Source organism: Ochotona princeps, chromosome 10, assembly GCF_030435755.1.
Source record: "Ochotona princeps isolate mOchPri1 chromosome 10, mOchPri1.hap1, whole genome shotgun sequence".
Lineage (NCBI taxonomy): Eukaryota > Metazoa > Chordata > Mammalia > Lagomorpha > Ochotonidae > Ochotona > Ochotona princeps.
The window spans coordinates 48562552-48576430 of NC_080841.1; the positions used below are offsets into that span (position 1 = coordinate 48562552).

General features: G+C 36.0%; 1 protein-coding gene across 3 annotated transcripts in view; it reads left to right on the forward strand.

The window, feature by feature from the left end:
• WDR64 (WD repeat domain 64) overlaps positions 1-13879 on the forward strand; it is a 95695-nt gene that overhangs the window by 11143 nt on the left and 70673 nt on the right. For 2 of the 3 annotated variants that reach the window (XM_012930468.2, XM_058669766.1), the window contains exons 3-8: positions 717-819; positions 2890-2993; positions 6166-6195; positions 7480-7590; positions 8494-8708; positions 12161-12295. In XM_012930468.2, coding sequence (XP_012785922.2) covers positions 717-819; positions 2890-2993; positions 6166-6195; positions 7480-7590; positions 8494-8708; positions 12161-12295 — 698 coding nt within the window. The remainder of the gene's footprint in view (positions 1-716; positions 820-2889; positions 2994-6165; positions 6196-7479; positions 7591-8493; positions 8709-12160; positions 12296-13879) is intronic. The other variant, XM_058669768.1, reaches the window with a different exon arrangement.

Sequence of the window (13879 nt, forward strand, 5' to 3'; positions counted from 1 at the left end):
TGTGGGGAGGGATGGGAAGAATCCCAGTACCTATGAAACTGTGTCACATAATACAATGTAATTAATGAATAAAAAAAAAATTAAAAAAAAAAAGAGAGAAAAAATAGAACCAACAGCTAAAATGTAGCCATTGGAGGAATTCAAACTGGTTAACATCAACAGGTACAACTCTTGAAACCAGCTGGAGAAAATAACAAAAGGACTAATATTACATTACTGACTTGGAAAGGCCTATTGTTTCTCTTTTTAAAATGGGAGATATATTATCATATCTGGACCCTGAAAGGAAAAGTTAAAAAAAAATGGGAAAGAGAAAGGAGACAAACTCTGAGGAAGAGTCATTTGAGAGTAGCCAAATCTAATGTTAATTTCTTACCTGGGGTCCTGCCTTGGGAAGGCTGATTTGATTTCTAAGTAAGTGCCAGCCAGCTCCTGAACAGATCTATCAGTTTGAGGGAGGATATTAGCCTGGTACATAAATTGTTGTATGTAAAAGAAAAGTCAGCAACTGCTCATACAGAATGCTCCACCAGCACACATTTAAAAATTATATATAAAGCTGCTTCCTTTTGGCATGAGAAATATCCCACATTAATAAATCAATGTGTAGGTTGCTAATCCATCTGTGACTTTAAATTCAGTCTACATCAACTCCATTATTTTCCAGCCCATTCCAAAACAGAATGCAGCTTAACATGTGGTATTTGGGATTTCAGATATTTGGCTATTTCTCCAATGAAGAAGATGCTCTTGCTTCAAAGATGGATGAGGAAAATTTAATTTTCCTGGTGTCCAGAAAACAACGAGTTATAATTTCAGGTGACAATTTAAATTCTCCTTGCCAAATAGTTTATGTTGTTATATCTTTATTCCCCCCAAAATAAACACTGAGACTAAAATGCTACCATATAATGATTTTTCATTGCTCAATATTTTACAAAGGGGTAAAGTGATAGTTTCAGCTGCAGTATCAGAAGAACAGCACTTACAGTTGAAGTTGAAATATTGTCATTTCTCAGAAGGACACCAAGCAGTACACAAGGCTTGGGGAGGTATTTCATATTTTCCTGAAAAAGCTCAGACCTCAAACTTCAAGATAGTAGTATTTTAATTATTCTTCAATGCTAATACCGAAAAAATCATATTTCTTTTAAAATCTTCTTAATTCTTAAGTTTTCACTACCAAGGACTTCTGTCCATGGGTTTATCTATCTTCAATTACCTCAGTGGAATGACTAAAGTTGGAACCAGGTGAAAGCCACAGACAGAAATGCAAACCACATCTCCCACATGGGCAGCAGGAGCCCAATCACTTAAGCCATCTTCCAGGGTCTGCATTAGCAGGAAGCTGGAGTCAGGAGGCAGAGCTGGATAAAAAACACAGGTACATCTTAACTACTAGGCCAAACACTCCTGAGTTAAATTGATGTGTGTGCTCATTGAGCTCTTCTTTATTCTTAACTGGATTCTCTAAAATATATTCAAATAATGAAAAAATATATATACACACCAAAACAGAATTTACATTCTAATGAGAAGAGACAACAGCAACAATAAAATCAGGCACAATATACATGATACCAGATGGCAGTAAGTGCTGTAAAAAAAGAAAGTAAGCAGGTTGTGGAGAAAAATAAAGCAAGAATGTGGGACGGAGCAGTTGATTTGGGGATGGGAACATGGTGTCACACACAGCAGCCAGGGAAGAGCTCACTGGGAAAAGTGAGAGAGCAAACCACGAGTTCCTGGCAGAAGAGCACATGGGGGCTGAACTTGGACATGGGCGCAGTGAGGCAGTAGTGGACAGGAAGACAGTTATCTAGGACCCTGTGGTCACATTCATGACTTGTGAAGGAGACCAAAAGCCACAAAGGGCTACGCGTAGAGGAGAGGGAAGGGATGATGTGGGCCACACTTTAAATGTGATTCTGTGTTGCAAATAGTCCATTCTGAGAAAGGAATGGAAGTAGGAAGAATGATGGTGGCTTGGAACAGGACTGTGTGTCTCAGCCATTTTTTCATTCTAATCAATGAGGAGCTGTCTTAGACCATTTGTTACCTATTCATCTCCTTCTCACTCACTCTATCCTACTCTGTGACATTGTAATACCTCAGACATGTTATTAAGTGCATCTGGGTGTGTCTTCTATATTGTCTTGTGATTCGGACATAAAAAGAGGAGGATTTTCTCACGGTCCTAATCCCAAGAACAAATCTTTATTCCTTGGGTGGTAATATCTTCTCTATTGTAATGTCTTAATGAGCTTAACACTAGAATATGAAACCTGTTCACTTGATTTTCCTAAGAGTATATAGTTATGAAAAGTAAGTCATCCTAGAAGTCCAATATATATGGCTTTATCCTTCAGTACATGAGCACAGAAACATGCATGAGGCTAGTGTTTCCAAATGCAAAGTTCAAAGAAGGCCCTAATGGCAGCATTAAAACATTTTCATTGTTTTGTACTGGAAAACCTGAAAGTATACTGGGTTTTCACTCTGTTTAAACAAAACACTGACAGTTTGAAGAAAGGATTTCTAAGACATGTTAAAATTCTCAAAATAAAAATGACTCCAAAACATGTTCAGAAAACTCGTTTTCTGTGAAATGTGCACATGTACATGTGTGGGGAAAGTATGTATATCTTGGGGTTTCTCTGGGAATTCATATGTCATATTTAGTAGGAAAATAAACTCATTCAAATTAGTATTTCTGGAGATGATTAAAAAGCATCCATTATGATTTGGGTTTTCATGCTTTTATCTATTTCAATTTTTAAGTAACCTGTAATTTTACAGCAAAAAGTCACTTTTTTTTCAAACAATCTAATCAATGCGTTTTAAGATGTTTACTGCTGGAAGCTAAACTCAGTATTGTGCTATGGACAGGCAGTAGAAGACGGGATGTGATCAAGTGCATCGTCAAGATTCCTCAATTGGATTTACTAGTAACGGCTTCTCAGAAAGGATTGATAACTGTCTTTAACAGCCAGGTAATTCTGAAGCTTGGATCCTTCCCTCTCTTCCTCCGTCCCTTCCTTCCTTCTCCCTCTTCTATTTCATCTAAGTAGTATGTTTATGTATCAAGTACAGAAGATAAACAAACCCTATTTTATTTCCCATAGTAAAGAGGAGAATTCTGAGCCTCAGGGTAGGTTTTGAAATTTGCAATTGCATTTCACATTTTTCATCAGCTGTCATATTGAACCTTGTGGCACCAGTACAATGAAAGAATGATTCTGCATAATTTTTCACAGAAAAATAGAAAACACTCCAGAAACTTGCATTTGGAGTAGAAATATGTTTCAAATTCTAGACCCTGTATTTAGCTAGTTATGATGTCAAGTACAGAACTTAGTGAACTACTTAACTCTTCTCACAACTCTTTCTTTTCACAATATAGAAATAAAATAATAGAACCAGCCTTTATCCCTCGGAGAATGTTACTGAAGGTCAAATGAGGTAATAGATGTCAAGATAGTTTGTGAACTATAAATCCCTATATGAATATAATGCATTACTATAACCAATGTCATTTTTCATAAATTTGTGGAATTTTTACTTCCATTAAAAAGTATAAGCTATTTTAAGTTAATACATGAAGAAAGGTGATGGGGCTGGCATAGAGCTATTGACTGCATCCCACCTGGGCATCAGTTTGTATCATGCTATTCCACTTCCACTAAAGCTTCCTGCTAATTGCCTGGAAAAAAACAGAAAAACATGGCCAACATACTTTGGTTCCTGCCACCAGGAGACTGGGATGAAGTTCTTGGCTTCATCTTGGCCCAGACCTGGCATTGTGCACAAAGACCTCTCTCTCTCTTTTCCTTTCCTTCTGTATCTAACTCTTTCAAATAAATCTTTTGATTTTTTTTTCAAAGAAGGTGAACGTTTAGTGATTAACAAAAAATATTTAATTAGTAGTTTATTTTCAACTGAAGGCAAACTTAGAAGTAAAACATATTTCAAATAATCATCTCAGGAATAAAATGTCTACAGTAATTTTCAGCCCTCCAATAATGTTCAGTGTGGAGATTCTTAAAGAAGTTGTAGTCATAGCTAACCAGATTTTGTCAAGGAGAGGGATGGCTATGACCAGAAGTGGTCCAGTGGGGATCTGTAGGTGGGAATGGAGCCTAGATCTACCCTAGCACTAACACCTCTGGCCATGAATGGCACCTGTTATATCCATGCCTTGGATGCTCACAGATCTCTCCCAAGGAAGTTACATCATTTAAATGAATGAATACACAAGAAGTATTTATTACTGGAAACACTCACTAAATGTAGGCAATTAATATTAGGAATAAATATTGTGAGCTAAAATTGCCTCTTTAAATATGAAAACCATCTTAATCTCTTTTTTCTTTTAGTACACTTATCTTCATTTTTATGTTAATTTTAACAAAAACAACAATAAGATGGTAACTGATGAAAAACGTAACAAGAAATCTCAAAAGTCAGAAAACACAATGATCTGCCAAATGAAGAGTTCAGAATTATGTGAAACTAGGGAGGTAGTACTATGTGTCTGGACATGCTTCCTACACATTATGCACACATGGAAATGTGTAGACACACAACATATACTCACAAATGCTCATATGTTTGGACACATAAGGAATAAATAGTATTTTGAATATTCTATGCCTTACAAATAACACAAGAAAAGTGTTTTGGAAGTATGTGTCACAAGAATAGTTTATCCCAAAGTACCTATTAATAAACCAAAATATATTATTATCTAAGCCATGCCTTAGAGTATATCTGTATAAGAATAAATAAATATAGTTAAGGATTTTGCTGGTAGTATAGAGTCTAGGTGTCATTAATAAAATATTTCTGTGAATAGATACTAGATTTCAAAAATTTAGAAGATATCTATAAGGATTATGAAACTTAAAGAGGGTAAGAGTAATTGAAACTAGTGAGTTCGCCCACACAGAAAGATGGATGCAGAAAGTGGAAGATAGAGCCACAGGTGTGCTGCGGTGTGGCTCACCCATTTCTTTACAGCACTTTGCTTTCCCAGCTAGAAAAATGGCTCTCATTGGAAGAGCCCTTTTGATCTTTTCTTATGAAAGATGGTCTGCAGGTAGTCGTGATTAAGAATTTTAGCCATCTCTTTGATCTACTTTTTTCGTTCACATAATCTATTCCTTCTGGGAAATCATTTCCTACACATTCCCCAAGACCATCTGAACACTGAAAGAAACCAAGTCACTGAGACACATCTAACTACTTGCCATCATGTTGGGAGCAATTATCATGCCTTACGGGGATGAGAGGCTCTCAGACACACACTAGCTCTCTGCAGGAGCCACGTCCATGATTCTCAACAAGCCAAAATCCAGGACATGATTCACGCGGCAGATATTTGTGAGTAGAAGAGGCGGCCCAGTGATTAGAATGTCCTTTAAGTCTCTCAACAACTTGAAAAGGTAACATTTTTTAAAAATTTATTTTTATTGGAAAGTTAGATATACAGAGAGGAGGAAAGAGAGGAAGATATTCCGTCCGATGAGTCACTCCCCAAGTGATCACAATCCCTGGAGCTGAGCCAATCCGAAGTCAGGAGCCGGGAGCCTCTTCCAGGTCTCCGATGTGGGTGCAGGGTCCCAAGGCCTTCGGCTATCCTCAACTGCTTTCCCAGGCCACAAGCAGGGAGCGGGATGGGATGCAGGGTAGCCGGGATTAGAACTGGTACCTATTCGGGATCCTGGCGCAGGCAAGGAGAAGATGTTAGCCACTAGGCTACCACGCCGGGCTGTATATTGACCTTGACCCATTAACTTTCTTTCAATCTTCCTGCTATTGCTTTTAGTATCATTGTATGATTTTGCTTTCCAACTTTCTGTATCAAATGTTACTGCAAATAATTAAGGAATAGGAGGTAGCTTGCAGACTGTAGGAATGAAACATTTAATCAAATATAGACTAAGAATATAGAATCAAATCACTAGGCATAAAGAAGAGCCCTACAGGTATGTAAATTCTTTACATATTATTCCTCAGAGCAGGATATTCAGGGGAAAGAGAAACAGGGTAGGAATTTATGAAAGTAGAATAACAAGATTAAAGCAAGGAGATGCTGTTTTATCCTTGATTATCTTTAATTGCAGTGTCAACTATGTTTCATTTTTTCTCTTCCTTTGTTGACAGATGAAAGTTCAGACCAGCACGAGCATTACAGTAAGTACATTCCCTAATTGATCCAAATGTAGGGCTAGGGAATGGTTCTTCTGTAATCAATATGGATCTCAACATCACTGCCTACATATGGTTCCAAGTATAAACTACTCCATGAAATGTAAGCTTATTTTTATTCAGAGGATCAAAGCTTAATCTTGAGCAAAAGGGAAGAGCTTGGTCTTGGTTTCTGGAGCTAAATTGACTTCAGAGGATTACTTGGAAATGGGTTACCCCTAAAATGCTTCAATTTAAAGACTTCCAAGTTTTCCTGAGTACCTGCCATGGGGGGACAACTGAAGTTGTGAGAACAACAAAGGGGTACCATGAAAATAACTGGAAAATATTTCACTCGAAACTTAAAAAGAGTACAAAAAATTTGAGTTCAGATTTTGCAATTCAGTCCATGCATATCATTGCTACTCCTAGGAACAGTAATCTTGCAACAGATGTTAAAAATTTACCATTGCCTACATAATTGTACCATAAAATTCAAAATAAAAAAAATAAAAAAAATTTACCATTACTTTCTTGCATGGGAAATTGGGAACCTGGACAATGCTGGACTTTTTCACCTTGCTTGCATGCAGTGAGTACACCGAACTACAAAGCAGAGCAAAAGGAGTCTGGATCCTCTTTAAAAGTTGGAGCCTCCATTTCTTAGGAGGAATAAAACCCATCAGAGTCCCTAATGGACTACAAAACTTTCACCAAAGGCATGCCTGAAACAAACGTAACAACTTCTGGCACAGCAGCTACCCAAAAGATGAGAGTTATCTCCTCAACAGTATGTTATTGGTATTAAAGATCCCTACTATGCCAGCTTGATGACACAAATTATAAGACAAACTCATTGGTCTCAATTTGTCATTGGTCAAATGATCACTAAAGTCTACCCGCTACAAAATTTTACTTTGGGAACAGGGGTCAGAGAACTTGTTCTACTCAGTACCCTAAATCTAGTCCCCCTGCTCCCATGTGACGACGTGTTTCCCCAAATCAAATGGTGATCGGAGCTGGCTGATTTGCCATCTGCCATGGGCTTCCAAATTCTGACGCTGGCAATAATGGAATCATTTTCCAGCTGATACTTAATGGAGAACGGGAGCAGGGTGAAAGGGCAAAATATAAGAGTTTCTGCACAATATACTCAAACCATGCCTTGCTAGGCTCCTCTGTAAATAAGGCCATCATTGGGGTTTTTCATGTTTCTGAGCTACTTTGCAGTAACCACTGAAATACAAAAGGAAACACACTGGACTGTTTAATCCTATGCTTTTCTATCAGGATACCTCCTGGATTACAGGATGTGATTACCTTTTACAACTGAAACGAATTGTTGCCACTACAGAAAGGAGCATCATTATCTGGGATTATAAAGCTCAAGAGAACAACCAGGTATTGTACCAAGAGAACTAAAGAAACATAAACTGACACACGTGGAAGACCTAGACCTGATCAAGCCCAGCATTAATTTCCTGTAATTAAAAAGGCGATGCCTTCCTGTTTTAGATGCTTAACTGACGGTTTTCTGCTTTCTGTTGATTTTGAGAGGGAGAGGCTAATTCCTTTCTTTTTTAACACCCCGCTCTGAGCCCATTATTTATATGGTTATGTTACCAAGTTCAAAGCCTCTTTCTTCAGGTAAGAAAATGACACAAACAAAATATCAATCTGGCAAAAAACCAAAAAAACAAAAAACAAAAAAGTCTACTGAGGTACCCCATCTTTGGCTGTCATGGTGCCATCAGGAGTGGTCCTCGACGCATAGCAGATGCTCAGTGAACAAATTTATATTGGATGCCAAAGGAGAAATGGCCGTGGAGTTTAATGATCAATTCAACTCTATAAAATTAGCTCCAGAAATGCTTGCTGAGTATGGCTGGATAAACATAAATGTTGGGATATGTTTACTCCTGATAAGTCCTTGTAAAATATTTGAGATTTTGATATCTGATTTTCCCAATTGCCACCAAGTTTTATACCAATGATGTTGTAACACCTGGGTCTTTTCAGACTGTTAATATTTTCTGATGAATCTAATACAGAATACTGCATCAGAAAATCATGAACTCCTGGGCCAGAAGTAAGTCCTCTATCCCTTTCCCATTAAACACTCGAAAGCATTAAGTTTTCTTAAGTATAATTTGGTAAATTTGTGTGTTTTTTAAGTTGCTTTAACACTATGGAAGGATTTAAAGAGAGAAATACCAGAAAGTAGGATTTTTTTAAAGTAATGGGGCTAATATATATTAAGTAGAATAAGGCAATGGCTCATCTGAAATGTTCTTCTGTTTCTAGGAAAACTATTTTGTCATCAAACCCATGGATCACTGTCTCCTCTGTGTGTGTGTGGTGCCTATGCCTGAACAGCTCTATCGCGATGACATCCTCTTTGGGGATGATGGAGGCTTTGTGAGCAGATTCACCGTTAATAGTGTTGACTTTGGACTAAAGCAAACAAAATCCAAAAGGAAATTCCAAAATCAGGTCTTAGATTCAAAGAATTTCAAGAGGTAAAGGTTTTATATGAGTGATTCCTTTAATAATAAGAATTATTACATATATATATATATATATACATAAAAAGGTTCAAGATTTCATGGAAGCAGTTTCAAATACAAAGTTAAATGAGAAATGCTTCTTGTCTTAAGGAGCTGCTTAGGGAAGACAGGCAGGAAAATTAGCAACTGAAATTCCTTTCTGAAATGTACTTGGCAACCTAAACTTTCAAGCCCTTGAATGAGATGAAGAATACTAAACCATGAAAAAGCAATTACAGTTATCTATTTATCTATCCATCCATGATTATTTATTAGCACGTGAACATGGGGAATGATTCTAACCATAAAGGCAATGGACACAGAACACAAAGGAAACATTTGAGAGACTTGTCTATACACAAAATAAAACCATTTGGACATCAAAGATCGCATTTAAAAAGAAAATAACAAGAGAACAAATATTTGTGACAAGCATGATAGGCAATGGATGTATATTCCTTAATAGGTCTTAGAGTTCAATTAAAAAGTAATTCCTCAAGAGAAAGGTGAACACAGGCTATGAACAGAGCATTCACACACATGCATACATAAATACAATGGTCAATAAGCGGTTCAAAGGGATCATCAGACAGAAATGCTAAGGTAACTCCAAGTGTTGAGATTATGGGTTAGTTTTGTATTTTTCCAATTTATTTACTTATTTATTTAGACCTTCCAATCACTGGTTCATTTCCCAAATGGCCTCAGTGGACGGACCTGACCAATCCAAAGTCAGGCACCAGGACCCTTCTCTAGACCCCTAATATGAGTACAGGGTCTTAATGTCCTGGGTTATCCACCACTGCTTTTCTAGCCCATAACAGGGAGCTGGATGGGAAGTGGAGCAGCTGGGATTTGAACTGGTGCTGATAAGGAATGCCCTCATAGCAAGCAAAGGTTTAGTCTGCTATGCCATGGCACTGGTCTCAGTTTTTTATTTTTTACAATGGCTATATTCAAAGTTCTTTAGTAAGGTGTATGCTACTTTCATTAGGAGAAAAATCTAATTTTGTATTAAATATATCTTTATCATTAATCAAAATACAACTTAAAATCAGATGTCAGAAAAGACGAAATAAAGGATGTTGTGAAACAGAAACTTTAATATTTGGAGATGGTGGTAGTGTGAGTTAGACCAACCCCAACAACAATCTGTCAATAGCCCATCAAGTACTTTCAATCTCTACGTGTTCTAAAATATAAGCATGGTTTGTATAGCATGTCTTCCAATGATAGTTTATCCACTGTCCAACAAAAGAATAATAACTTTAAATTCTTATTTACATAAGTAATTCAAATATACAAATATGTAAATTAAACATATTAGAAATTTCATAGGGCCCTGCATGGTAGCCTAGCAGCGTCCTCACCTTGAAAGCATTGGGATCCTATATGGGCGCTGGTTCTAATCCCAGTAGCCCCACTTCCCATCCAGCTCCCTGCTTGTGGCCTGGGAAAGCAGTAGAGAATGGCCCAAAGCCTTGGGACTCTGCACCCACGTGGGAGACCTGGAGGAAGTTCCTGGCTCCTGACTTCGGATCAGCTCAGCTCCAGCCATTGCGGTCAGTTTGGGAGTGACTCATCGGACAGAAGGTCTTCCTCTCTGTCTCTCCTCCTCTTTGTATATCTGACTTTGCAATAAAAATAAACAAATCTTTAAAACAAAGGAAATTTCATAAATGAACATTTATATATTATACAAACATATCAGTGCATAGGTAATATATTAAGATACATAATACATTTTTAGACTCCCAAAGTATATATGGAATCAAAGATATTTAGTAAATCATAATGTAGACAAATAATTCTATGTGATTACTGAAGAATATATATATTTTTTCTGAAGTATATTTTGAAAAGGCGTTTACTAACATGGAAAATGTTAATGATATATTAGGTAACAACCACTTTTCTGTGTATCTATGAATTTAGCTTTATAAATATATGTGTACATATATTTCTACTTAGAAAAAATACTGAGTGTATATATAAAAAATATGGGCAAAGTTTTTCTGATGGACTTCAGAAAGACAATGTTTACTTTGAGCTCTTAATTTGGCTTTCTAAATTATGTATAAAGAACTATCTTACCTGCTATGTTCCAGTACCAGCTCCCCCAAAAAACTTTATAGTTTAAAAAAGAAAACAAAGAGAATTTAATTTTTTAACAGTGTAAAAAAGTTTTTAACCTAGAGTTAAAATATTCAGTTAAAAAATCAGTCTAGAAGCAAGCATTCAGTACAGCAGTTGAGATCCTAGTTGGGATGGCCACATCCCACATCTGAATGCCTTTGTTCAGTTGTGCTCTAGCTTCTGATGCCAGCTTCAAGGGAGGCAGCCATGTTAGCCTGACTCACTGGGCATCTGCCACCGCTGTAGGAGTCAAGACCGACTTTTCAGCTTCTGTATTCTGTATGGCCCAGGCTATTGTGGCATCTGTGAACAGATGGAGCTCTCTTTTTTGAGTCTGTGTACCTCTGCCTCTCAAGTAAATAAATCAGAGCTCAGTACAACTGTAACTACATAAAATTAAGATTACCTCCATAACTAAAACCCTGAGATTGACATAGTGGTTGACCAGGTGCATTTTTTGTCCTTCAGGTAGGAGTGCTGTTACTTAGTGCAATCAAAGTGCTTGTTGCTGAGAGCATTGTTTCCCTGTATGATGCAATCCTGTATCTACCATCAAGAATCTCATCATGCTAGGTTGTCAACATAAATGATTATATAGGAATCTTGACTGAGCGATGTGCCAAATGCCAGAAAGTCCCACAGCTTCTTTTCTATCCATGTTCTCAGTGGATAGTTATGTCAGATCTGAGATTTGGAGATCTCAGGAATTGGAGGAACCTTGTGAATGCTAATCCACGCTGGATCTTGTGGGAGATCATTTACATGTAGAAGGAATATTTCAAGGAGTATTACATAGGCTGAGAGTAGAGGTGCTTTTTTGTGCCAAGAGATCTCAAACCTGATGCAAACAAAGCATTAAGGTCAAAGGATTACTTAAATTCTGCAGCCATCATAAAAGTTTGTGTGGAGTTGGCATTCATAGATTTCGTTTATGTGGAGGTATTAAATACTGAAACATGCTCCATTGGGATTATTAGTTTTATCTTTTCAAGTAAGGTAAGGATAATAGTGTTGATATCAAACAGGTTCCTCTAGAGTATTTCTTTTTTTGTGTGTGAATTTATGTCTCAACATTTTATAATAGTCTTTCATAGGTTTTTTTTTTTTCATTTTAAATAGGCTAGGTTGGGATATGTAGTTGAGTATTTAAAAATGGCATTATGCATGATGTTGTTGTACATGTCATATTTGGCACAGTACAGAGTTACAAATTTAGCATGTTCAATAGAAAAAAAACTCAGTATTACGTGTTTGAAAAAAGTAACATCTTCCTCTTTTTAATCCCCCAGTGTTAAAAGGAAGCTGCATAATGACTGGGTAATGAAAATCAGATATATTCCATCCCTAAATTGCTTTGGATCTTGCTCCTTAGACAGCGTCCACTCATTTGTTTTGGAATCTTTGAGGAGACTTGAGGATAATCTGTAAGTATGATAGTTAATGTATATGACCATTCTTTGTGAATTTAATAATTTTTACAATGATAGGCTCATGGAAGTTTTGGAATTTTAAAACAGATTTTTCATATGTTAACATTTTTTTATTTGTTTGGCAAAGTCCATTAGATATTTTAATAGTGAATTGAAGTATTCAAGCAAATCTGAATACGAAGCATCCTAAGAAGAATTTGGCTCATTGATTATTATATTAATTTTGTGAAATAAATAAATGCAGATATAGCCATAACTATTGTTTCTAAATATAACTCTGATGATGAAACCTCATTATTTCTAGATCATTCTTGTGATTAGCTGGTCTCCAGTGAGTATGATCTATAGCACAATCATTTTGTTTATTGTGTAAAATTCAGGATAATATTCTTTTGGAGAGATTACTTGAAGAGTGTTCCATCTTTGAATTTGGTTTTATTTATGTCTAGAAAGCAGCAATTGTACTTTAATTTTGCTTTAAAATTCATGATAATCTTTAAGAACATTGTGCCAAGTGGCGAAAACCTGACAAGGAGACTTCGTATTGTATTACTCCATTTATACAAAATGTCCAAAAGATCTATTTTATAAAGATGGAAAGGAGATCAGTGGCTTTCCAGGGCTGGTGGTCGGGGAAGGAGTCTCCACTGGACATTAGGAACACTACGCAACTTTTAAAAGTGGTGAGAGTTATGGTTCTAAGACATATTATTATAATTTATATTCAATCTATACATTTACTAAAACCCAACAAACTAAAAGAAAAGAAAGGAAAATTAAGAACACAGTCAAAAAAAGAAAAATCACTGGAAAATTCCAAAATTATATGGTGATCTAACACACTTATAAATAACACATGAATCAAACGAGTGACAGAAGAAATTAAAATGTCCAAATTCAACAAAAAGAAAATAACTTATTAAAATTAAGATTTAGACAATTCAATATTTAATAGAAATTTTAAAGTGTTTAACAGAAATTTTAAAGTGCTGCGTGTATACAATAGGAAAAAAACCAAAACTATAAAATCATTCATTTAAGCTTCCATTCTAGGGAGCCAGAAAAAAAGAGTAAATCATATTCAAAGTAAGAAGAAAAATATAGATTATATATATATGTACATATATCTAAATATAGAGTGAAATTGAAAATAGGAAATCAACAGACAAATCAACAAGATCAGAATATAAAGTCATAAGTTCTAAGAAAGTGTAAATAAGTTGATACCCTAAGTTGATACACCCAAAAAAAATGAAAATTACTAATAAAAAAGGGAATATCACCATAGACCCCAAGGATATTAAGAGGATAAAAGGGGAATATTGTGAACAATATTCCTATAAATTAAATTTATTCCTATAATGTCTATAAATTAAATAATCTCAAAGAGAACTAATTCCTTAAAAGATACAACTTGCCAAAACTCCTTCAAGAACAAATAAATTGAAAAAGCCTACATCTTTTAAATATATTAAATCATTAATAAATGACAGAAAATGCCAGGCTCAGGTGGGGTCACTGATGGATTTCACAAAACATTTAAAGGAGAAATTTAACCTACTCTCTAGAATTTCTTTC